General features: G+C 42.4%; 1 protein-coding gene across 3 annotated transcripts in view; it reads right to left on the bottom strand.

Annotated features, from left to right (window-relative positions):
* The window catches only part of LOC144682218 (uncharacterized), a 135,927-nt gene that overhangs the window by 36,645 nt on the left and 71,578 nt on the right, over positions 1 to 27,704 (bottom strand). For 2 of the 3 annotated variants that reach the window (XM_078544634.1, XM_078544636.1), the window contains exon 4: positions 2,905 to 3,129. The exons of the other annotated variant lie outside the window; for it this stretch is intronic. In XM_078544634.1, coding sequence (XP_078400760.1) covers positions 2,905 to 3,129 — 225 coding nt within the window. The remainder of the gene's footprint in view (positions 1 to 2,904; positions 3,130 to 27,704) is intronic. 3 annotated transcript variants of the gene reach the window in all.

The raw sequence follows: 27,704 nt of genomic DNA on the forward strand, positions 1-27,704 counted from the left end.
TCATGTCAAGCTTTGTGTACGTTGTCCCTCCTGCCAGCTTGGCATACAGGTCTTCGATTTTGGGAATGGGGTGCCTGTCTAGCTTAGCTACTTTATTAATTGTCAGTTTGTGGTCTCCATAAATTTGGAGACTTTGATCAGGTTTAAGGATGGGTGCTGCCCATTGAGAGCTGTATGGGTTGTATAACGCCCAGTTGCTCTAGTCTGTTTGATCCAATGTTGACTTTTTCTTGCAGGGCATGTGGCACCGGTCTCACCTTCACAAAGCGAAGGTTTGTTTCCAGATCCACATAAATCTTGGTCTGCAGGCCCTGGATTTTCCCCGGTTCATCCTTAAATATGGTGGCACACTTTCCAAGTGCAACAAAAACACAAAATGCTGGAAAAACTCAGCAGGTCTAACAGCATCGGAGAGGAAAACAGGTTAATGTTGAGTCCGTATGACTCTTCTTCAGAGCTTTTGCTTTTATACTTTCTAAGTAGCTCTGGTAGCCCACTTGCACTCAACTGGAAAATTTCAGACCATTCTAAGTTAAATCGCCTTCAGCCAATTTCATCCCAGGAGATTTAGCCCTTCATCTGCTGCCACCATCAAGGGTAGCTTTGCTGATTGACTTCCATAATGGACAGTTACTCTGCTTATGCCTTTTACTTGAATGTCGTCACTCATATGTTTTTAGCTTGGCGGTTGTTTCTTCTAAATTTAATTGACGTTCACCGTTATTCAGATATCTGAAGGTATGTTCCCTAATTACTGTAGTGGAAGCTCCCATGTCCACTTCCATTCTAATAGGTCTGCCATTTATTTTCACTATGACAAATATTGGTTCCGTCTTTCCAACTTTCAGATTAAACAACGAGTAAATGCCTGAATTTGTTGTTTCAGGCTCGTCTACATTGTAGATTTCATTGGGCTTCTTTTGTTTATAAGCCAGCTTGAATCTCTCCTTGCATTGCCCCATTACATATCCATTTCTGTGACAATTGTAGCATTCAATTTTTTTTTTAAACTGCCAATCGCTAAAAGACTGCTCGTTTCCAACTCTTAAAATTATTCTTCAGTTTCACTGATAAGTTATTTTTCTTTATTCTTTGGCGGAGTCTCGATTTTTCACGCCTCGTTCAGCTGAGATTTCCCGCCCAATGTGGAGGACGGCACCATTTTGCACACCCTGTATTGGTTGTGAATCTCCTGTGCTTTCCATGGCCAATGCTATCTCTAGCGCCTTCTTGAAATCCAGATTCACTTCAGCCAATAACCTTTTCTGAATAGTGTCCTCTTTCACACACTAAACAAGCTCTGAGCACGTTATCCAGAGTTGTACCAAATGCACAATGTTCCGTTAGTTGCTTCAGATTTGCCAGGTAGCGTGCAATTGTTTCACTAGGCCTCTATTTTGTGAATTAAACCTGAACTGCTGCATTTTGACTGAGGGCTTGGGTTGAAAGTGACCCTTCACGAGGTCCACTAATTCACCAAAATTCTTAGAATCTGGAGCTCTGGGTGCCGTCAAACTTCGAATCAGACAGTAGGTTTTGCTCCTCAAGAGGATCACTAGCATCTTCTCTTTCCCCATAATCTCATTTGCTTGGAAAAAAAGGTAAGATGTTCTATGTATTGAGACCAATAGTGTATGGCTGGTTCAAAAGGATTAATTCTCCAAAATTGTGGCATTTTGAGACAGGATAACTTCTTCAATGCTACTTACAATCACTGGGTGAGATATAGTACCAATTTCTTTTTAACATTGATTTCTTCTGTTAAATTGATTTTATCCTTGTCGCCAGTTTGTTGTAGGGTGGCCAAGTTGTACTATTAGTGATAGAGGTGATCTGCAGACACTTCTTGGGTGGAAACGTAATGTTTATTTACAAATGTACTCAACAGCATCTGCACGTGTGCTTTCAACTCCAACTCATCTCTACACTGACTGCTGAGGTAGCCCGCACTACTCTTCTATTGGTTACTGCAGATCATGTGATCTTGCCTAACAAGTATTATTCTTAAAGGTACATTACATGCTAACTAAAGCCATAATTGCTACAAGCCTCCTTAAAATCTTTGGGTGCGAGGGCGGGAAAGGGTGAGCCTGTGGTGAAAATTGAGATGAATGGTTAATCAAGGTCAGTCAGCACAGGGTCAAATTGGATTTTCAGAAAGCATTTTGGGAATCAAGCGTGTGGTATTACATGGAATGTAGCAGTATGCAATAGATAGTTGGCTGACAGAAAAAAAGTTAGAGTAAAGGGGTATTGGCCAAACTGGAGAAGAAGTGTTGGAAATAGTGCAGCTCAGGGGTGAATGCCATATTCACTTTAGTTAGGTACAGACACCACTGATGCACAGTAGCAGCAGTGTGTACCATCTACAAGATTCCCTGCAGGAATTCACCAAGACTCCTTAGGCAGCACACCTTCCAAACCCGCAACCATTACTATCTAGAAGGACAAGGGAAGCAGGTACAAGGGAACATCACCACCTGGAAGGTCCCCTCCAAGCCATTCACCATATTGACTTGGAAATATATCGCTGTTCCTTTACTGTCGCTGGGTCAAAATCCTGGAACTCCCTTCCTAACAGCACTGTGGGTGTACCTACACCACATGGACTACAGCAGCTCACCACCACCATCTCAGTGGCAATTTGAGATGGGCAATAAATGCTGGCCTAGCCAGTGACGTCCACATCCCGTGAATGAATAATAATTAAAAAAAAGACATGATTCAGGCTTGGGCATAGGGAATGCAATCTGACAAAGTTTGATAAACACAAAATAGATAGTGGATTGGAAAAACAGCGAGGATTGTAAAAGACGAAGACACAAAGTAGCAGAATGAGCAAATGAGTAGCCTAGCGTAAAGTCTTGGCTAAGTTTGAAACGAGCTCCTTGACATTCCACTCACCGACGAGTTAGGCGTATGACGGAGAAACTTGACTACTTTGGAGTCAGACACCGGGCAGGCCAGAGCCATGTAACGGTTGCGGAAAGTACCGTAAATTTTCAAGTGGGAGCCTGGCCTCAAGGCGGAGGGCTCGGAGCTTTCCTTGTTGGCAGAGGAGGAGAACTCTATCCCATAAGCGGAAAGGTCAAAGTACAAACTGTGAGCACGGATTTCCGGGGTTGGGACCTGCACGACAAACAGAAAAAGAAGAAAAAAAAGTGTTTGAGCTAGTTGCAGTCTTGTGGTTTCTTGCTGCATTTTTGTACCGAAAATATTATTTTTGCCAAAGCTTCCAGTCTCTTCAAAAGCTAAAGTTGCAAGCAGACGTGTTGTTGCTTTCTCCAAGTCTGCTCAGTAACATTTTGTGCTACAGCCATCTGTAAAATTAAATTAATTTCTCGTGGTTATTTGCCAGGCATAAAGCCTGCTGTAGTACAACGTGGACTATAATGCAATATATATGACGTTTGCAACAAATGGACTCTTTTAAGACTGCTTAAAGAACAGATGGAGAACATCTGGACTGGATCAGTATTTGTTGAGATGGATTAAGGGATATTAGAATATTATTGTTTCTGCTTAATCTTCGTCAGAGGTAGGTGTGGGCACGATCTTAACAACCATATTAAAAAAAAGAGTATTTGACCAACAAGTGGTATGGAAAGAAAGCCAAGAATGACCATACACAGTTTCTTCTCATTATTGAATCCAAAATCAGTACTCCTGACCTAAGCTCAGGGAAATCTTTGAGAAGGATCTCGCAACACGTAACAACCATCTTGGGAGTTCCTCCATAAAATGTTCCCTAAAGTTTTCCCAGCTCCATGTGTAAGTGCTGGCAGAAATGTGTCAGTGGACTACTGGGTCACTAGGGCAGGGAGGAGACATTATAGGCAAGTTGAAAACACCCATCGTGTCGCCTTAAACCAGGTAGCGCACTCACCTCTGAGTCAGGAGGTCATGGGTTAAAGTCTCACTCTAGAGATTTGAGCACATAACCTAAACTGATAGTTCAATGCAATACTGCGGGAATGCTGCACTCAGGAGGTGCCATCAGACGAGAAGTTAAAACTAAATCCTGTTTCCCTCCTCACGTGCACGTTATAGATCGTATGGCACTCTTTTGCAGAAGAGCAGGGACATTCACTGCTGGCCAATTTTTAATCGCTCAATCTACATTACTGCAAAAAAAAAGATATTCTGATCAATATCTTATTATGATGGTGAAACTTTACTGTATTCAACTGGCTGCTGCACTTCCTACACCACAGAGTGACTCAAAAAGTCCTTTGGGACATCCTGAGGTTGTCAAGCGTTTTTATAAATACAAGGCTTTCTTTCTTTAACAGCCACACACATGTACTTTCCGGCAGGGAGGAACTGGATAGCAATCAGGACTAGGAATCACTGGCAAGATTTTTTTTGCTGGCATCAGGATCAAATTGGGGTCAAACGTGGGGAACAGTCAAGCTGTGATTTTCCACGAAATTAGCCAATTAATGGCCGTACTGTGTGCTCACTTGTCCATTTAAGAATGGCAGATGGATTCTTGAAGCTAGGGGGCCAATAGGAGGCACTACAGCTCAGTAGCAGCAAGCTCTCTCTTCAGGTGAGGGAGAGGGCACCCCAAGATGGAGGTGCCCAACCGCTTTAAGTTTAAAATAAGCAAAATCTCCTTAGCAGCTGTGCCATTGTGGAGGAAGAGCTTCTCCACAGGGCGACCTGCGGCTTTACCTGAAGCCTAGACAGGTGTGTTGGGCCTCTAAGCCTTTCTGGAGTGCTGGCACCCCTTGGAGGCAGTCTCCAGGCAGCTACACTGTTCCTTGGTGTCTCTGCGAACCTGAAGGTCAATTGGAAAATTCCAGTTGGCCTCTGACAGTAGGCCTCCATTAAATTAGCTGCCTGCCACTTGCAGGCTGGTAACTCTGCCACCATGCACTCACCTCTCCCCATCCACCAACAACTTCCAGGAAAGTGACCCAGGGCTAGGATGGTGCTGGGAAACTAGCACATCAGTCAGCAGCACGAATTTATGCGCCCATCCAACTGTGGCCAGCCTCAAATTGGGGCCTAAAAATTCAGCCCCACATCTCATTTTTGGTTGAATAGAAGCCAAGATCCTCATTAGCATCAGCCCATCTAGCATTGATTGGGGATTGAATGGCAGAACAGACAAGGGGCTGAATGGCTATTCTGTTCCTATGATCACTAAACTCAGTTCCATCACTGAGGGCGTTTTTGTTTGGTTTTATACTGAAATACTTTAGTGTCATAAACTGGATTGGAACACCATCTCCTACCACGAGTTACATTTTATTTTTCTTCCATGTTTTACTCTCAGATATTCAGGTACAAGTTATTTAGGAACTGGAATCATTTTTATGGTGGTTCTTAAAGAGATATATTGATTGCATTGAATCTATTAAAAAGGCAAACTGGATAATAATTGCATTAATATTTATGAAGTATTTATTGAAGCAGAAAATATTCTGGAACCATTGCTAGCAAAATAAACATCGGAGTAAATTACGCTCGATGAAATTGAAATTTGTGCATTTTGTCAGAATCTAGACCATTAAGTCATTCATTTATAAATATGAATAACTGCTTCTCCCGACCAAAAATTGTCATTGGTGTGTTACAGTGGAGTCAGTGTTGCTGCAGAAACTTGCACTTTTTAAACATGCATATTGTAGTCTGGGGTTATGAAAAGTGATGGTATCGGCTCCATCATTCTTTCCATCACATGGCTGATCAGGAGTCTCTCCCACTCTTAATTGTCTGTGTGTGTCAGCATGTGTTGAAAGCATTTGCAGGTTGACATACTCATCTCTTTGGCTGCATTATGAACCCACCTTCCCTGAGGCGGGACTCAACCCTGGAGCATCTGGCTCAGAGGCAGAGACGCTATCCACCGTGCCACACAAGACCACCAAACTATCATTACATCCAGATGAAGTGGTTGGAATGCTCACTCCATCTGAAACTGGCATGAAATCAAATCCTGTTAATGCACCGTCTTCATCCAAGGCTCACTCCAGTGCTCTCAGGTTTGAAACAGTAGGCTTCTACTATTTTTCTTTTCTTTCTCTACCCCCACCCCCCACCACCACCCCCTCCCCTTCCTCCTCACTCACTACTGGACATCTTACTCCAGTCAGAACAACAAGATGGCAAACTCTACAGCTAGTGTTACCCATCTCAGGTCAGCCATCTGCTCGCTGATGCTCAGCTAGGTTCTGCCTGGGCCACTAACTCCAGGTGGGATCTTCTGGTCCCCTCAAAGTCAATGAAGTTTTGAGTGGCTCACCGCCTCCGCTGCAGGGAAACACCCCATGGTGGGGCTGGAAAATCCCAGCCTCCAGAACTCCTTACAGCCTCAGTCCTGTTTGACCAGGAGACACTGTGCGTTAGAGAGCACCAGAGTGATAAAGGAACAAGGTTTGTTGAGAATTAAGAAACATGGCAGTAGAGTTTTGGATGACTGCAAGTTTACAGAGGGTAGAATGTGGGAGACCAACCAGGAGGGTGTTGAAATAGCTGAGTCTAGAGGTAACAAGGGCATAAATGAGGTTTTCAGCAGATGAGTTGCTACAGGGTCAAAGTTAGAAAGGGGAAAATAGGCAGTTTTAGTGATGGTGTGAACGTGTTATTGGCAGCTCATCTTGGGATCAAACATGACACCAGGGTCGTGCACAGTCTAGCCTAGTCTCAGAGACACGAGGGAGGAATGGAATCAGTAGTTAGGGAACAGGGTTTACAGCGCAAGCCTAAAACAATGGCTTCAATCTTCTCTATTTAATTGGAGGAAAGTTTTGCTCATGCAGGATCAGGTGTCAGATAAACCAGTCTGATAATTTAGTGGAGAAGGTGGGAAAGGTGGTGGTGAGGTAGCGCTGGATGCCATCAGTGTACATGTGAAACTAATGTGCTTTCAGGTGATGTCACCAAGGGGCAGCACATAGGTGAGAAATAGGAGGGGCAAGGACAAATCCTTCAGGGACACCAGGGGGTACTGTGCAGTACCAGGAAGAGAAGCCATTGTAAGTGATACTCAGGATACAGTTAGACATATAAGAATAGAACCAGATGAATGCAGTTCCACCCAATTGGACAACAGTGACGAGGCAGTGGTAGAGAATGGTCAACTATGCACACAGATGGAAAAGGATAAGGAGGATTAGTTTACCTCATCTTATATGACTGTTGCAGTCACTTTTGAAATCAATTAGAGCCACTTTGTGGCAGAGGCAGTAAGCCGATTGGAGCCATTAAAACATGGAGTTCTGGGTAAGATGCCCATGGATTTGAGCGAGGGAAACACATTCAAGGACTATGGAGAGGAAAGGGAGGTTGGAGATCAGGTGATAGCTTGCAAGGGTGGTGGGCTCAAGGGTTGGTTTTTGAGATGGTGATGGCAGCAAATTTAAAGGACGGGGGAACAATACCTGAAGAGAATGGTTTACAGTGTCAGCTAACATTGGATCCATGAGGGGAAGTTTGGTAGTCAGCGGTTTAGTGGGAATAGGGTCTAGGGAGCAGGCGGTGGGGGTCATGAACGAGATGAGCACAGAGAGGGCATGACAGGAGATACGGGAGAGAAACTAGAGAATGATGCAAGTTCAAGGCTAGGGCAGAGGGTGAGCTTAAGAGAAAGCTTGGCCCTATGGGCTATTGGAAGGGAGGGGAGGGATGTGGCAGATGCAACTGATCAGATGGCCTCTATCTTGGTGACCAAATAGTCCATGTGCTTCATGCATGTATCAACATCCTGGGGGGTTACCACTGACCAGAAATTGAAATAGACTAGCCATACTGTAGCTACAACAAAGAGGTCAGGAATTCTGCAGTGAGTAACTCATCTCCTGACTCTCCAAAGCCTGTCCACCTTCTGCATGGCACAAGTCAGGAGTGTGATGGAATCGTCTCCACTTGCCTGGATGAGTGCAGCTCCAACAATACATGAAGCTTGACACCATCTAGGACAAAACAGCCCGCTTGATTGGAACCTCTTCCACTACCTTCAACATTCACTCCCTCCACCACCGACAAACAGTGGGAGCATTATGTACCATCTACAAGATGCACTGCAGCAACTCACCAAGGCTCCTTGGGAAGCATCTTCCAAACCCACAGCCTCTATGACCAAGGACAAGGGCAGCAGATTGATGGAAACACCACCACCTGCAAGTTCCTCTCCAAGCCACTCGCCATCCTGTCTTGGAAATATATCGCCGTTCCTTCACTGTCACTTGGCCAAAATCCTGTGACTCCCTTTCTAACAGCACTGTGGGTGTACCGACACCACATGGGGCGGGGGCAGTTCAAGGCAGTGGCTCACCACCACCTTCCCAAGGTCAAATAGGGGTGGGCAATCGATGCTGGCCTAGCCAGCAACGCCCACATCCCATGAAAGAATTTAAAAAAGTGAGGGTGGAGGAAACAGGGGAGAGAGATTTTTTAAAAAGTGTTTGCAAAGAAAAAGGAGCTGTGGGCTATCTTTGCATTCCAGAACGATCCTGGAATAGCGAGCGGCTTTAGCAGATGAAAGCAGGAGCCTATAGTGCTTTATGTGGTTCAGCCAGACCTGGCAGTGGATAGCTAAACCAATTGTCTGTGATATTCTTTCAAGTCAAACCTTCAATCTCTACTGCCTAGAAGGTCAGGGATAGGGTCAGCACATGGAAACACCGCCATCTGCAAGTTCCCCTCCAAGTCTCACGCCGTCCCTCAGTCACTGGGTTAAAATCTTGGAATTGCCTGCCTAACAGCACCATGGGAGTATCTTCATACAGATTGTAGTGATTAAAAAAAATGGCTCCCAGCACATTTGCGAGGGCAATTAGTGATAGGCAATAAGTGTTGGACCTGCCAGCAATGCCCACATTCCATAATGAATTAAAACCAGCAGGAGATGCAGCTCCAGATAATTGATTCGAATCATTGTCAGCTGTTTGACTGTGTCAGTGCCCATGTTACTTACGCAGATATTTGATCAGGGAAACATTGCACCATTTGTGTCAAAAAGCAGCCCACTTAGAAGCACTGGATATCACACAGGCTTAAAGTGATCAGCATTACAAATGGGACTAGGTCATATCTACATTTGGCTCTGTGTAAATATTACGTTGCTTTTAGATCTGTGTAATGTCCCATAAGTATGATCTATTTGTTGTTTCTGTTCTATAAATAATCTGGACAAGAAATAATGTCTCTTCTTACGAGCGCTATCTTGTTTGGCACATGTGGATGAATGGGCTGCCAAGATCATCATTGCATTGACTGGGATGCAGAAGATATGCTGAGTCGAGCAGTGCAGGTGTAGAGAAGGGACATCAAATATCAAATAAGAAATGATAAGGAGAGCACTTGTGAGCATGTACAATGGGCACATGATAAATGTTTGGAGACTGTCCAATTAAGCCAAAGAGGGAATAAACATGGAAAAAGATCTTATTTAAAAATCCTGCAAAAATCTGCTTCATATTTATTTCTGGGATGCAAGAGGTTACTTAAACTTGGCTGAAAGCATAATTGGCAAGCTTCAAATATGATTAGAGATTCAAAGAATTTCTTCCCCCACAAAATCAATATTATATTGGTTAAATACTAAGTGTAGCTGGATAAATTATTATTTTAAAAAAAAAGGATTAAAAGTGGAGCTACAGAATTTTCCAAAAAAGCATTTTGGCCCATTGTGACTGTCAGGCCTATGCAACAGCAATGCAAAACTTCATGGGCAGCACCTACTGAACAATCCTGAATGTGCAAATAACTACACTAGCAAACAACTTAAATAGCTACATTATCAATTTAAGCTGATCAGTCAAGCTGATAACATGGCTCATTTATGCTTAATAGAAGTGATATACATCCATATGCAGGGGGCCGTTCTCTGCAAACAAAAGGAAAATGTTCAAACCTTGCGCATTTTTGAATTAACTGGGAGCCTGGGGAGCCTATCATTTTCCATTTATTTCTCCATCACAATGTTTCAGCTAGAGTTGACTTGCCAATCATTCGGCAACCTTTTCTCCTGTATTATAAATTGTGATTGTTTGAAATTTGGCATTTTTACATTTGTCCTGATGGGTGCAAAGTGAGAAGATTTGACAACACGTCTCTTTTCAGCAATATTTCCACTTTCTTGCACTCTCGCCCATGGCCCTGTACCTTATTCTGCTTCAACTATTTCTATATCATTGATCAAATATACTCTGCAACACAAAAGTTGAGACCAGCAATGGCTCCAGGAGCAGTTGAGGTTAGCAACAGGTGACACAATGAGGAAAGATCGTCCATCAGCTTTCAACAGCACAGACGGCAACATTAGGTCAGCGTGGTTATTCAGAGGTTAAAAAGCCCCCAAAGTTTTGAGGTGGCGTTGCAGTAGTTCAGAATACAATGGTTTTGCCAACATTATCCATCCACCTTTGAGGCCTAGCTTCATACCCAGTTCTGAATGACAAGATGGAGGTTTCTTTCCTACATTTTGTATATTTTATATATCTCAGAGCAATGAAGAGATGACACTAGTTTCTGAGTGTGCAATGGGTTTATTTAAAAGCTTTATATCTCTGCAATCACGTTTGCATCACGCTTGCAGCTCAGCTTCTCGTAGCTTCTGTGGTGTCTACTTTACTTTAAGTCCACACCCAGGCTTAACCAATCAAGCAGTGAACATGGATCAGTTACCAGTCTCTTATAAATCAACATAAAACAATGAAATCATTGAACACTATACCCAGTCCCCAGGCACAGTGAAGTAATAAAGGATTCAGGGATACAGGGCATTCCAAAAAGCTGCCAGTGGGATACCTGAAAGAGCAAGCAATGCTAAGTATGCCTATAGCAACCCGAAGAGGCAGTCATAACAGATAATTTGATCTTGCGCTGCTACCACTTGCTTCCAAACATTGGGGCACCCCCCGCCTGGCTGCTGCTCTACCAGCAGCCAGGGGCTAAGTTGCAGGTCACTTGGGCCTGCGGATCAGCTCCTGTTCCATGATCCAATTCCCAATGCAATTCCTCACAAACGGACAAGAAACTGGACAATTTGTACTCTTCACAGATTAAACACAACTTGGATAACGCTACACTGATCTGGAGCACGCACAGCAGCAGGTGGAGAGAGAAGAAAATCACCTTTCACCTTGTCTGCAGATGGCAACTTCATAAAATGAGTTTAGCGAACATCGGTCCAGGGCACAACATCCTTCTTCGGTTCTCTGTCTGAAAGCAGATCCTTTGGCGATTATTCACTGAAACATGGCAAAGTGCTGTGATTTTTTGTTTTTTAACTACTGGTAGGCTGAGGAGGCAGGCCCTAAGTCTGTTTCAGGCTGAATGAGGATTGAACCCCAGGCTGTTGGCATTAATCTGATCCACATGCTGGCCATCTAGCCAACTGAGCTCACCAGTCCCCAACACGGAAGTGGTAAACTCACATATTGCAGGATGGCTGTTGTGGGAGATGGATTGCCCCATACTACCATAGCATGGGATACTATTATGAAGTTGTGGCAAGGCAGAAAACACAAACACTTTACTCAGAGCAGACTGGTGGTCAAACCGGAGAAGTTTCTGAATTACTGCAACACCTTCACTGGGGAATCCATGAGAAGAACAGAGACCTTTAACACTATTTTAAAAAATCCCTGGGCTATTTTTTTTTTGAAGGGATGGTAGTGTAGCAGGGCTAGATTTCAATCTACTACATTGGCCAACTACTGACACCATTCCAAATTGTGGAGATGGGGTCATTTAAGCAGCATATACCTGTAATCTACTTTGTGGAAGTGGGGTAGACATCAGAGAACTGCATACCTAAAGGGGGTTATAGAGGACAAATCCAGGGTGAAGACAGAGCATAGAAAAACAGAACTATTTACACCAAGTAGGCAATTTGTCCCTTGGAGTTTATCTCCAACAGCATGGGAGTGCCTTAGGATCTCAGCATGGGGCCCACACAGTGCAAAATTCCAGGCATGCGCATCAAATTATCTATGGATGGAACAGGGGTGGATCAGATAAATGTCCACTGTCTTTTATGCCCATTATCCCACCTTGCCCTGCTACCCTTACACCTCCCCAAACACATCTCAAAAAGCTTACCTTCACTCAAAAAGGTGGTGGAAATTTGGAAATTTCTTCCCAAAAAGTAGGGAGATGAAGATCAATTGAAAAATTCGCATCTGAGATCAAAAGATTTTTTTTTACAAGGGATATGGAACGAAGGTGAGTAGATGGAGTTGAGAAACAGATCAGCCGTGATCTGATTAATCGTCAGAACTGGCACAAAGTGCTGAATGGTCTACTCCTGTTTCCATTATTTCCCCAAACCCTTACATTCAAAACTTGGGTTTAGACCAAGAATACAAACAGTTAGTTTTGGAGATAGTATCTTCAGTCTGCACATACAGGTCAAACACTTCACACTATTTTGCTGTCACAGCTGGTGATGATTTAAAAATTCTTTCCATTCTTCAACGGTCTCCGATGTGAATTCTGACCTTAGGGCTGTTAAGCTTTCATCTCTCTCCCTCTAGCTATCCCTCCTGACTATTAATGTTCTTTTCTCCAGCCTGTAGACAATACATGATACCTCGCAGTTCACTATACATCAATCAATTTGCATTGCCTCCACTTTCACAGAAATTGGTTACGTGTCTTTACTGACGTAATGAGAGTCAAGCGTCCATGAATTCTGAAAGCACCATCCTCTCTCAATCAAAGGCACAGCTATTTAATGCAAATCCAAATGCTCAGGAACAATCATGGTCAAGTTGCTCTTGTTTGTGATCTTTTCCTATAATTAACTTTTTATTCTTTCACAAGATGTGGGCGACACTGGCTGGGCTAGCAATTTTTGACCACCTCCAATTGCCTTTGAGAAGGTGGTGGTGAACTGACTTCTTGAACCGCTGCAGTCCATGTGGTGCAGGTACACCCACAGTGCTGTTAGGAAGGGAGTTGCAGGATTTTGACCCAGCGACAGTGAAGGAACGGCGATATATTTCCTAGAGATAAAAACAAAAAGCTAAAAGCTACTGCGGATGCTGGAAATCCAAAACAAAAACAGAATTACCTGGAAAAACTCAGCAGGTCTGGCAGCATCGGTGGAGAAGAAATCAGTTAACGTTTCGAGTCCTCATGACCCTTCGGCAGAGTTCTGCCGAAGGGTCATGAGGACTCGAAACGTTAACTGATTTCTTCTCCACTGATGCTGCCAGACCTGCTGAGTTTTTCCAGGTAATTTTGTTTTTGTGATATATTTCCTAGTCGGGATGGTGAATGACTTGAAGCAGATCTTGCAGGTGATGATTATTAGGCAGATGACAATTAAGATCCCAGCCAAAATAATCACATGCTTATTTTAAAAAGCCTTTTTAAAAGAGTCTTTTCTCACCTTTCTTCACCATAGTAAAACACCTCAAAGAGGTGGATATGTGTACTTTAATGTCAGCCTTCCTCTAGCTTTAACCAGCTTTCCTCTGAACTTCATGTCATATCTTGGTGTAGCACTACTTGGGTCACAAGTTAGCTTTCACAATGCCAATTTCTGTAGTTTTCCTGGGCTGGCCAACCTTGTTGTAAAATATATTCACCCCAACCAGTGAGGTTCTTTTTCAGATTTGGTGCTGGTTTAGCACACCATAAAACTGCAAGATCCAAAATTAAAACATATAAAAAAAACCCCTAAGCCCAGTTACATGGCTTCCATTCTTTGGGGGCTAACAGGCCTACTAAGCCCCCAAAAAGCATGGCGAACAGGAGGTACGTGCATATTTCCAACCAATGGTACACTATATTGGAAAAAGGACAAAAAAACTTCTAATTCCAAAATGTGAAGCAGGTGGTAGGCCATTACTGATATAATGGAAGCCTCCAAAACCTCCAAGACCCTCCCTTTTCCAGCACCCACCCCCTCCCCCTGCAAGATTAGTTTTGTCCTGGGCACTCCTGAGAAACAGACCTTCGGATCACCACTACTAACAAGCTAAGCTTTTGAAGGAATACTTTCTGGAACGCGGACCTTGCTGGGCATAAAATGGCTGCTGCATTTCCTACATTAAAAACAGAGACTATACTTCAAAAGTATTTCATTGGTTGTAAAGTGCTTTGGGGCATCCGGAGGTCATAAAGGTGCCTGAAATTCCAGCTCGCTCTTTCGTGGAACCCTCAAGACCTCCACCTCTCTCAGGTCCTTTAAAGGCCTTCCTTGAAACTCACCTCTTTAACACAGCTTTTGGCCACTGCAGATATTTCCCCTGTCAACCTGTGTCCCCAATTTTGTTTAATTACAACTCAGACATTTTTAGGTGTTTTCTGCATTAAAAGTGCTGCATAAATGCAAGTTGTGGATGCTGCAGTGGAGGGTAAATTCCACCTCCGTACGTTGCAGCATTGCATTCAATAAGACAGCAATTAGTCAACTGGAACCATGGAAAAAACAAAATTGTTCACTACATCCTTCAAGGTCCTACTCTGGCCCCTGACTCCAGTCCCTCATGACATGGTTGCATCTTAAAGCTTCAGAGCAACTAGGGATCGATAAGGAATGCTGCCTGGTTAGTGTTACCCACATTCCAAGAATAAAGTTTCTCCCTCAGAACCTACTGCACCAATTCTGGGTTTTTTTTTCCCTCCACTTTCACACACCAGTCATCTTGTGGTATTTCAATAAAGTAGCTTTATACAGTGCCAAATAATAAGCATTTGTTGCTGTAGCCCTCTATTGAGACTAAGAGTGCTCAAACCTCATTTATTCACATAGGAGTCTCAGAACTCCGTATTTCAATTCCGATCTTTGAGTTTAAAAAAACCTTTTTATGCCAAGTTATAATAAAGTACACAACGATTCTGTGAAAATCACATCACATTTTCCCACAGCTCTAACAATCTTCAGTATTGTTGAGTTCTCAAACCCTTAGAGTTCAGAGGACTGGGGGCAAAGCTGATGGACGAGTCATCCCATGTGGGTGCAATGTAATGTGTTATATTGGATATTGGGTTTTAATGGGTTGATTCTAGTCATTAAATACGCTCATCACCTGCTGTGTGCATTGTTGAAACACACTCTGGGAGGCCCCTTGGTTAAACAAAACAAACTTTATTTACACGAGAGTTTCCCTGGCTGCTTGTATCCAGTCAGCCCCTCATACAGCCATTTTTCCCCAAGGAAGCCCCTCCCTAGAATTTATTCCTCTGCACTTGCCACACATTGGTCGAATGAATCACGTGACCCCTACTCAGTTAAATTGATCTTAAAGTGACAGTTACCACAGGAAGTGATGCAACATCACTTCATTTGATCTCTCGCACAGCCCTGTGGAAGGTGTTGGCGAGAGCAGTTAAGCTGTGTTCCAATAAAGCTCTTGTTTCATTTACCTCTACAGAGGCAAGCATTTTGCATTAGTCTAACAATACCAAGAATATTGTAGTTTGTACCGGTGTACCTGTTTTAGTGTGTTTGGCAATGGCCTGGGGGCTTAGCATTGAAGAAAGGCCTGAAAATAATTCAAAGGGAGATTGTGTTTGCCTCCTGAAAAGTCATAGTAAGCAATAAAATAAACTACAGAAATAAAAGCTTTAATACGCAACTGTGTGGCTGCTTTAATACATTGCAGGATGAAGTGTCCACATGTGTATCCATGTGTGGAGAGGGTTAAGTCCTGAGACAGCTAACAAATAGGACTCTGTATTGCTAGCTGGTTAATATCCCCATGTTGTCTTTGATCTTCCAGCAGTAGGACATCTGGGGTGGGAGATCAAAGGAACAGCAATCCACTTTGTTGAGAGTATTAGAACCAGCCTCATGCGCTAAAAACAGACTGCAACTAGGTTCCCTTCAGTCTGTCCCAAGGTGGCCATGAACTATATGGATAGTTATGTTGTTCCCTAGCCATCCCACTTATAACATCCAGTGGTAGGCATTTCATGGGATTGAATACAACAACATATTTTGGAAGCTGTGGAAGACGCTAAGTACTCAACACATTTAGGTTAGAACTGCTTGACCCATTTTAGCAGGGCAAAATGTTACAGTTTTGGCAAAAGTTGCTTCAAACTTAAAGACACTCAAGCTCAAATCTTAGTCATGTATTTTTGCATGCTCCTCCAAGGAATCAGTCTGACAATCTCTTTATCTAACTTTACTCCCTTGCTCCTACGAAAACAACAGCTCTTGAAAAGGGAGTTTCCCCAAGGCATTGCCATCAACAGCTTGCATGCATATCGTGCCTTTAATGTAGTAACACAACCCAAATGCCTCACAGGAGCATTATCAGGTTAAAAAAAAAAGATGCCAAGCCACAAAGGAAATATTAGGACAAGTGGCCAAAAGCTTGGTCAAAGATGCAGGTTTCAAGGAGTAACTTTAATGGAGAAGATGGGGCTCAAGAGAAGAATAGAGAGGGACTTCCAGAACTTGGGGTGTAGGCAGTTGAAGGCACAGCCATCAAATGGTGGAGGAATTAAAAATCAGTGAAGAGCCCAGAATTGGGGAGTGCAGAAATCTGATGGTTGTCGGGCTGGGAGGTTACAGAGATAGGGAGGGCAAGGTCATAGAGGGTGTTGAACACAAGGATGAGAATTTATAAAAAGAGCCAAGGAATTGCCAGGCTGGGAGCCAACTTAGGTCAGTGAACACAGGGGTGCTGGGCAAGTCCAGTGACTGGCCCAAATCTTCATGCAACAGCTTAAGTGTTGACTGGCGATTTGATCTCCACTTGCCAGTCAGAGGGTTATTGGATAATGATCAGGGGTAAGGATCCTAGTTGAATCACTCCTGTACTCTATGCCCACCCTCTTTTCTAATATAGAGGCACTAGGGGAAAATATTGCACCCATTTACAAGCTGTCCTGTTGAAATCATGGAGCTTCAGAAGCCAGGGATCAAAACTTGCAGGTCTAAACCAGCTCATTACCACAGACGGCATAATTAGCCACCCAATCTTCCAAATGGCAACTTATCCCACCACTGCATTACAGAATTAGGTGTTTCATCAGCTGATCTACGCAAGCAATAGCCACCATGTAAATTGTCAAGATTCATGTGACTCGCGTGATTCATATTCTTAGAAAGATTGAACAGAGATAATATAACTTTTTTTTTTATAAATTCATTCATGTGGTGTCAACATTGCTGGCCAGGCCAGCATTTATTGTCCATCCCTAATTACCCTTGTTTAGAGGCCATTTAAGAGTCAACCACATTGCTGTGGGGCTGGAGTCACATGTGGGCCAGACCTAAGGACAGCAGATTTCCTTCCCTAAAAGACATTGGTGAACCAGATGGGTTTTTACAACAATTGACAATAGTTTCATGGTCATCAATAGACTTAAATTCCAGATTTCTTTTATTGAATTAAAATTCCAACATCTGCCATGGTGGGATTTGAATGCAAGTCCCCAGAGCATTACCCTAGGTCTCTGGATTACTAGTCCAGCGACAATATCACTATTCCATCACCTCCGTGGAAAGATATAACTAACGTGGGTGCACAAGGACTTGGGTGTATGTGTGTGTGTGTATGTAAGTCATTGAAGGTGGCAGGGCAAGTTGACAGAGTGGTTAATAAAGCATACAATCCTAGGCTGTGCTGTATTAATAGGGGCAAAGAGTACAAGAGCAAGGATGTTGAACTTGTATAAGACAGTAGTTCATACTCAAGCTGGAATATTGCATTCAGTTCTGGACATCGCACTTTAGGAAAGATGTGAAGGCATTGGAGAGACTGAAGAAAAGATTCATGAAAATGGTTCCAAGGATGAGGAACTTCAAGTTACAAAAGATAGATTGAAGTTGGGACTGTTTTCTTTGGAGCAGAAAATGTTGAGAGGAGATTTGATAGAGGTATTAAAAATCATGAGGGCTCTGGACAGAGTCGATAGGGAGAAATTGTTACCACTTGTGAAAGAATCGAGAGCAAGGGGGAGCAGATTTAAAGTAATTGGCAAAAGAAGCAATGGCGACCTGAGGAGAAACATTTTCATTCAGCGAGTGGTTAGGATCTGGAATGCTCTGCCTGAGAGTGTGTGGTGGAGGCAGGTTCAATCAAGGCATTCAAAAAGGAATTAGACTTATCTGAAAAGGAAGAATGTTACAGGGAGAAGGCAGAGGAATGGCACTAGGTGAATTTCTCATTCGAGGAGCTGGTGCAAACATGCGAACCGAATGGCCTCCTTCAGCTTTAACAATTCTGTGCTTTTGTGACTCGCATACTCACTGGCATTGACCAAGCGAAACTCTCATGTATCCCAGGATACTGTGCTGGCAATGACACAGCTAGGTTGGAAATGTTAAATGCATCTCCTTTTAAGAAAAAAAAAATGTCTCAAAGCTTTCAACGGTAAGCTGGGTGAAGCAGCAGCTATGTAGCAAACTTTGTGTAAGGCTAGAGTTGACTATCAGGTAGTTGTAATAGATGTTTCCAATGAGATTTCCAATGAGCAATAGGTCAGGGCACACTAAAGTATGCACACAGGTATTCAGCCCACCTGGTCTTTACTAGTGTTTATGCTTCCACACCCCTCTTTGTCTAACCCAATCAGGATAATCTTCTATCATCTTGTCTCATGTTTATTTAGCATCCCCCTTAAACACATATACTATTCAGCTCAGTGGTGCAGGACATTGAAGAGGAAGGAAAGGAGAGAAAAAGTTTGATGCCAACCTACAAACCCTATTGGATGAAATGCACAAAAAGGGAGCGTTGCTGGGTGTCCTTGTAAAGAAATGTCAAAAAGTGTTTGGTTTGTCTTGAGGAAAGAGGTGGTTGTGACATAATGCCAACTCTCACCACCAAAACAGCTGACCAATTCAGAAAAAGTTCAACAACCTGATCAAATTAGACAAGGTAACACTAGACATGCTGTTTTTCTACTTTGGGCACCATTGTCATCAACATGCTGTTTGCCCTTAAAATGAATAGTTGCACAAAAAACTCTACACACTGAACTATGGTTAGAAAATATATTGCCGAATTTTCTAACATGGATTGCTTACAAGTGGAACCAAAATCTTTGCTACAAAACAAACTGTTACCAACAAAATCTATTACTTCAACTATTTTATACCATCTTGGAAACAGCTCTCAAATGCCATCTTAGTGTCAGGCATGACTTAGCTAGTAGCACTCTTGCCTCAGAGTCAGAAGTAATAGGTTAAGTGCCACTGCAGAGATTGGAGCACATTATTTCAGCCAACACTCTAATGCAGTACTGAAGGAGTGCTTCACTGTCAGACTTACTGTCATTCAGATGAGACATTAAGCTGAGGAGCAGGTGAAATGTCAGCTGGATGTTGAAAAATTCATGGCACTATTTCGAAACAGAACAGGGAGGGACCAATATTTATCCCTTAACCAATATCATTTAGACACTATTTGGGCATCATATTGCCATTTGTGGGAGCTTGTTGTGCACAAATTGACTGCTGTTTTCCCTACATTACAACTGACTACACTCCAAAAGTATTTCATTGCATGTAACGTGCTTTGGACATCCAGCAGTTATGAAAGGCACTCCTTTAATTAATGAAAATCTTTCTTTTGACACCATTTATTTTATTAGTTGGGCCAAAGGACATGGATCAATTGCAGGTACATGGAGTTGAAGTACAGATCACCATAACCTAACTATATAGTGGAACAGGCTGACCTAGAGTGGCATGGTCTGCACTTGATCCCATGTTTCTATCTAGAACTCAACACTGAACAAATAGTCTGACAATATAGGTGGAGTGTTGAGATCAGAGAAGCCCATGGCAGTGAGGTAGAGTTTTAAATTATCAAACATCATATCCTTGGATAATTGTTGCTGAGGGAGAGCGATTGAGGAGAACCAGGAGGCGGCCAAGAATATATCCAACTAGAAATATCGTGTGGGGGCAGCAGAAGAGAAGCCTTGAGAGATTCTCTGGTGATGATGGGACAGATAAAAGTGGAACCAGGCAAGGACAATCCTACTCAGCTGGATAACAAATGAGGCATTGGAGGAAGATGGTGTAGTCAGCTATGACAAAGGTGGAGGAGAGATCTGAGCAGATGACAAAGAATGGTGCACCAAGGTCACAGAGGACATCAATCGTGAATTAGATTAGGGCTATTTCAGGAATAGGATCATAAAAACTCCAGTGAGTGAATCATCACTCTTCAAAGCTCATTTTAAGCAGCAAAAGTAAACACTTCCAAGATTATCTTTTATTTCATTCTAATCATGGTGCATTGGAGATTTAAACCTAGGTTTTAGCCAAGGCAGAGCTGAAATCAGGGCCAATAGTTTAATCCTCTAGCAAACATTATTGGATTTTATTTAAAACCAAGTTCCCAATAAGCAAAAAAGAGATTGGGTATAAATCAATGAGGCACAAAATGTGATAATAATCACTAGTCCGAAAATCGCAGTATTATAGAAGTTTCTAGACACTCTGCCTCATGTTGCTGTTTGCCACTCTCCTGAAATGCAGCAGTAACCATCCAAAAGAAAATAGCAACATGAGTGCAAAGTCATTTTGTTTGATAAAGCTAGGCTGAAGTTTATGCTTTTATTTGTATACTATCTCCTGGGTTCCTCCGGTTACCGCTGCTCGACTTCTACGCGCTTTGGGAGGTTAAAGCGGCAGCAGCTGGGTAATAAGTTATTCTTAACTGAATCTTGGGAGCCAAAGTACTTGCTTTTCACCTCAGTTCTGCCAGGGGGTCGTGCAACAGAAGCTTCCAATAAAAGAAATCTCTGTAGATTTCAGTTAAACTTAATGTTGGGTCAGAATATATGACTGCAGGACAGTCTAGTTAAACTTTTGATGGCTGATCAAGACAAAAGGAGGCCGAAAGGGCTTATGGTTATACTTTGACAAACTCATTGTGTCCCACAGCACTTTGCAACCAATTTAGAGTACTTTTATTTTTCAACTGTAGTCACTGCTGTAATGTAAGAAATGCAGCAGTCAATTGACACATAGCAAGGTCTCTCAAACATCCATCTGATAATGACTGCCTAACCTGTTTTAGTGATGACAGTTGAGGGATAAATATTGGCCAAGAGACTGGAGATAACCCTGCTGTTCTTCAAATAGTGCCATAGGATCTTTTACATCTACCCGAGGGAACAGACAGGGTTGGCGTGAAAGACAACACCTCAGCAAGTGCAGAACTCCAACAGTGTATTATAAACGTGCAGTGGAACGTTTGCGCGGAGTGAGGGAGTAGCATTCTATTTCGTGCACCCGAAGGATGATTTGTGAAGGTTAGAAAGGACCTAACGAGATCGAGTTGCACTGAAATCATCCTTCGACTTAATAACAAAGGATGGATGAATGCACTTGTGATCTACCACATATTTCAGTTCCAGCATGAAGAGAATGGAATATATTAAAAGCAATCCATTCTAATCACATTATGGGTGATTGCTATATTTACACATAAAATGGGAACTAGATATCTGATTGACAGCACCAATTGAGCAGGTACAGTCTACCCTTGCCTCAAAATCTAGATGGGATGGGCTATTTTCCATAGATGGAAAATTGTACTGGCAGAAAATTGAACCCACCAGCTTTCCTGCCCAAATTTGATTTCTACACCAGGCATGTAAAGCTTTGCACCAAAAGTACAGAAAGATAAATTTTATCTCAGATCCTTTTTCTGACCGATTCAGTTGTGAAAATCCAAAACTGGATTACTCATGGAGCTGAAGTAGCAGAAATATATGCAGCTTTGTCCGAGTGCAGCAAGGCCAAATGCTTAACCCTGGGAATTTGCTAAGCGAGGTGGGTGTTGCTGTCTGGTCTGTTTAGAAAAAAGATCATTACATGAGAGGAAGCCAAAGACAGTGAGACCAGGTAGTTGAAGGCCAGAGACATTAATTAGGTGAGCAGATCGGCGATTGGTGAGTTCTTTTTTAAAGATTTTTCCCACTCACTCTCTCTGAACTGGGCAGTAGATACTGGGTCAATACAAGTACTGCATTTATAATGTAACTCGTTAAACTCTAACATAACTATAATCGTTGGGTAATATTTCTAAACTTGAAACTTAATTAGTTAAACAAACACAGTAAAGATGGCAAGGCAGGTGAGGTGTTGCAGCTGTAGCATGTGGGAACAATGGGCTCCGGTGTGATCTAAGTCAACCACATCTGTAAGTGTCTGCAGCTTGAGGAACTTCAAGAGTTAATGAACAGAAGTCTGAACTTCAGATACTGTGATGCATCAGAGAGGGAGGAAAGTTACCTGGATACTTTGAGCTGGGTTTCTATGGAGTTGTGGAGACTCTGCAGACTTTTAAAAATGGCAGCCGGGACCAGATTCCAGGATTCTTGGTCCCATTTCCAGTGCCCCAAATTTTTATCAAAGGCTGGATAAGGGTGCAGGCTGGTATGACTCTTATGCCAACACCCTGCACTCCTGACCTGTCTAGCTTCATTGTGGGGATAGGCATTTCCTTGCCCAGCACAATTTTTGTGGAGTCAGCCCAGCTTTACAAGGGGTTATGGTTCAAGGCCCTCAGAATTAGTGTCAAGAACCATAGTCTGGATGAGGGAACATTTTGAAAGGCAAGTACAAAAGGTCTTATCCATACCAACTTGTCTGGCCACTCACACCCCATGGCCCCTTATACCTGCCCCCATACCATGCCCATTCACCCAGTGTATAACACTACATTAGAACTCAAACCCTATAGTAACAATGTCATGTGTGAAAAAGCTTTAAAAAATGTCATTCATTCATAACCTTATATTTTAAAAAAACAGCTTTTACTACAGCCCAGAATCATAGGTTCAATCAACACCAGAAACTGTAAGTACTTGACACCACTATCTTGTCTAAATAAAGATTGAGCAATTGAGAAATAGATCTAAGAGAAAAAGCTATTAATCAAGCCAATGTTTTCCCTTGGGTGCAACTGTTTCAACAGACCAATGGATGTCTAGGCTCCCAGCCAATAATGCATAATGAGGCTCTCGTTATATTGTAACATTAATCTCTGGATTACTACCTGAGCCGCGAGAAAACTGGCATAGGGTAATTAGGATCCCCAACTTCTGGAAAGGCCCTAGAGAATGCGAAAATCACTAATGCAACACCTTTATTCAAGAAAGGAGGGAGACAAAGCAAATAACTACAGGCCAGTTAGTGTAACATCTGTCAAAGGGAAAATGCTAGAATCCATTATTAAGGATATTATATCAGGACATTTAGAAAATCATAATACACAAAACCATATTGATGCTGCCTGAATGTAAGGGAAATCATGTTTAACTAATTTATTAGAGTTCTTTGAGGAAGTAACAAAGAAGGTAAATAAAGGGGAACATGTAGATGTGGCATACTTGGATTTCCAAAAGGCAATCTACATCGACACTCATTGCAATATTGAGGGGGCGCATAGCATACTCCAAGGCTCCACCTGCCCACTCAAGTGGATGTAAAAGATCCCTTGGCACTATTCAAAGAAGAGCAGGAGAATTTGCTACAGAGTTCTGGCCAATATTTGTCCTTCAACCAGCATGACTAAAATAGATTAGTGTGTCATTATCACATTATTGTGAATGTGGGATCTTGCAGAGGTCAAATTAGCTCCTGATACCAACCCTTCAAACATACATCATTGATTAGAAAACACTTTGGGAAGATCCTGAGATCAGTGTTATATATGCTACCTTCTGCATTGTAGTGTCAACCTAGATTTTGGGCTCGAGGCAAAATTTCTTTTTCCACAACATTATGGAATTCCTCTACAATTTTGAGTTATAGCTTTGTCTATTTATCACTTTTCCTCTATACAGAATTCAACAGGAGCTGCTGACCACTAACTAGAAACATTTTCAATAGACCAATAACAGTGTGAGCTGTTATTAATGCACCAAATCAACCTGCAACTTGTGGCAAGGAAGAGATACCCTGTGAATTGTAACTAGTCGCTGAACCATTTGCACCAGTCCACCATTAGCTCTGAAAAATGGAAACTTGCTCGAAACTAACCCACGAGTTTCATGAAGTTGATGTATTAGCATATTAATTTCCCATTAAACATGTCCACAGAAAGGTAGGCCTACTATTTAACAGTGCAAGTACACAGTGATGAATGTCAATGGCTACAAATCAACCTCTTTCCCAGAAAGTACATTGTGTGAAGTATAATGTGATTGTAGTCAATTGCTTCTTCCTTTTCTCTTTTGCTTAATCTAAACTTCAACTCCCACCCCCCTCTATCTCTTTCTGCACCAGATTGAATTCTCCCTCCTCCTCAGTTCTTCCTCTGTCTATTTCCCAATCCTCAAATCTCATTGGTTAAGGAGATACACTGTTGGTCCCATTGTTTATCAAGGTCACAAATATGTTGTTCTCGCCACACTTAGCAGCTCCCACCTCCAGCAACTCAGGCAAAAATATTTTTGGAGCTGAAGGGTGCAGAACAATTCCAACATGGAATGTTGCAAAATGCCTCATTCCAGCAAATTCTGGACCTAGATAGGTCTCACGTTTCTTTGTACACCTTAAAGTGATTAACTGAAAAAAATCATAAGCAAACCAGAGTCTCTTTTGATAAACAATTAACTCCTTGGTTATAATTATCTTTTCCTATAATTCCTCAAATGTCCTAAATTTTATACAAATTTAATACTTAAATTACCTCAATTTTCCACTAAATTACAAGGAAGCTCTGATGACAAAAGTCATCTCCCAGCACAATAAATTGCCTCATGGAGCCAATATAGAGCGAGCAGTTACTTGCGTCATAAGGGACTGGAACAATAACCGATCAGGAGGAATCAAACAATTCACAAGAAAGATAGTTTGCAAATCTGAACAATATTTGAAGCTCACGCCAAGGCTCAATGGTACCAATTTCACCTCCGAATTTGAAGATAATGGGTTCAAGACTCACTCTAGGACTTCAGTGCAGTACTGAGGGAGTGCTGCACCAGAGGTGCTATCTTTTGGACGAGATGTTAAAGTAATGCCCCATCTCAGCCCTTCAAGTGAGAACACAAGAGGTAATGGCACTAGTTGTAAAACAGAGGAGCTCTCCCCAGTGCCTGGGTTAATATTTGTCCTTCAACCAACAACACAAACCGATAATCTGGTCATTAGTGTTTGTGGGGCTTTGCTGAATGCAAGTCAGGTACTGCTTTTCCCTACATTACAATTCTGACTATGCTACTCAAACATACTTAATTGCCTGTGAAGCACCATGGGACAAAAGTCATGAAAGGCAATTTTCACGGACGTAACTAGCAGAATAGATAAGGGAGATGTGGTGTATTTGGGTTTTCAGAAAGCTTCAAGTCCCACATAAGAGGTTAGTATGTAAAATTAAAGCACATGGGATTGGGGGTAATATATTGGCATGGATTGAAAATTAGTTAGCAGACAGGAAACAGAGTAGGAATAAATGAGTCTTTTTCAGAGTGGCAGGTGGCGACTAATGGGTACTGCAGGGATCGGTGATTGTGCCCCAGCAACTCACAATGTATGTCAATGATTTGGATGAGAGAACCAAATGTAATATTTCCAAGTTTGCTGACAACACAAAACTTGGTAGGGATGAACGCAGTGTGGAGGGTGTTAAGGAGCTTCAAGACAATTTAGACAGATTGAATGGGTGGGCAAATACATGGCAGATGCAGTATAATGTGGATAAGTGTGAAGTTATCCACTTTGATAGGAAAAACAGAATGGTAGAATATTGTTTAAATGGTGATAGATTGGGAAATCTTGATGTGCAAAGGGACCTGGGTGTCCTTGTACACCAATCACTGAAAGCAAGCATGAAGGTGCAGCAAGCAGTTAAGGAGGCAAATGGTATGCTGGCGAGTGGCGAGAGGACTTAAGTACAGGAGTAAGATTGTCCTACTGCAGCTGTACAGGACCTTTAGTGAGACCACACCTGGATTATTGTGTGCAGTTTTGGTCTCCTTACTGAAGAAAGGATATACTTGCCATAGAGGGAGTGCAGCAAAGTTTCACTAGATTGATTCCTGGGATGGCAGGATTGTTGTAGGAGAGGTTGGGCTGACTAGGCCTGGATTCACTGGAGTTTAGAAGAATGAAAGTGGATCTCATTGAAATATATAAAATTCTGACAGGGATTGACAGACTGGATGTGGGGATGATGTTTCTTCTGGCTTAGGAGCAGGGGGGTATTGCCTAGAACAAGGGGTCACAGTCTCAGGATATGGGGTATATCATTTAGGACTGAGATGAGGAGAAACTTCTTCACTCAGAAGGTGGTGAACCTGTGGAATTCTCTACCACCGAGGGCTGTGGAGGCCAAGTGACTGGATATATATTTGAGGAGGAAATAAACAGTTTCTGGACTCTAAAGGTGCCAAAGGGTATGGGGAGAGCACGGTAGTATGACATTGAGATAGAGGATCAGCCATGATCATTGTGAATGGTGGAGCAGGCTCGAAGGGCCAAATGAGTTCCTCCTGCTCCTATTTTCTCTTTCTATTTTTCTATGCTCCATATAGAAGTCAGTTTGTTCTTTCCCCTCAATTTTGGCTTGAAGCAGAATGAATCTGAGAGAATGTGTTTCAGGCTATAGTATCAAAACAGGCCACTCAACATAAAATGGTTACTTTTATTCAGAGTTGGCTCTTTAAAAAAAATAATATAAATTCCATAATCTGTAAATTTTCAACTGGGGAGAAGGGATTAATTCTCATGACAGCTCTAACTAGATGCAGGAATTTGATCGATTTAGTTATGTGTTATCGGTAGACGGTCCCAACGTGCCATTTCTGATCAGGATCTTTCTTCATTTTCATGCTTGCTCACTGACAGCACATCACTGCTCAGTTTATCACCAATTTATGAATACAGAATTAATTAATGAAGAGCTAGTCTGACAACTTTCCACATGATTACAGTCATAAAAGTCAATGTTGGCTCTTTGGAAAGAGCTATCAGTCAGTCCCACTTGCCCTGCTCTTACCCCTTGGCCGGCAAATGTTAAATGTTGTCTTTTCACGAATACACCAAATTTCCTTTTTAAAGTTACAATTTAAACTGCTTCCACCACCCTTTCAAACTGTGCCTTGCAGAATTATCCATCCCCTTAGGAAATTGTCACTGAATGTCAGTTTCCAATAATGTGATCGTCAATGCCAGTTTACTGAACCACATGAACATGGAGGGGGAGGGGGAAAAAAGCATAAAGGGAATGTCACTTATTTTTAAATTTGTTCATGGGTTGGCAAAGCCAGCACTGGTTGCTCATCCTTAACTTCCCTCGGGAAGGTGTTGGTGAGCCACCTTCTTGAACCGCTGCATGGGGTTCAGGTACACCCACAGTGCTGTTAAGGGAGTTCCAAGACTTGGATCTAGTGACAGTGAAGGAATGGTGCTACAGTTCCAAGTCAGGATGGTGTGCCTAGGAGGGGAGCTTACAGGTGGTGGTGTTCCTATGTGTCTGCTGCCCTTCTCCTTCTAAGTGGCAGAGGTTGCAGGTTTGAAAGGTGCTGTTGAAGGAGGCTTGGTGAGTTGCTGCAATCTTGTCCTGCCAGCTGAGTGGCATTTGCTCGAATGAATCATGCCAGCTCATTACACATTAAATTGAGATTAAGCCAAGAAATCACATGTGAAAACAGTTTGCAATGTTTGGATGCGTGTCAGACACAGACCTTAAGTATTTGTGCAAGTATGGAAAGCCTAGGAGCATTTTTCTTTTGAGAACTTTTTAGTCTTGTATCAAATTTGATTAAAAGTTCAGTTGAGTCCCAGACAGAATGCTACGAGAGGGAGGGTAGAA

This window comes from Cetorhinus maximus, chromosome 6 (assembly GCF_964194155.1).
Source record: "Cetorhinus maximus chromosome 6, sCetMax3.hap1.1, whole genome shotgun sequence".
Lineage (NCBI taxonomy): Eukaryota > Metazoa > Chordata > Chondrichthyes > Lamniformes > Cetorhinidae > Cetorhinus > Cetorhinus maximus.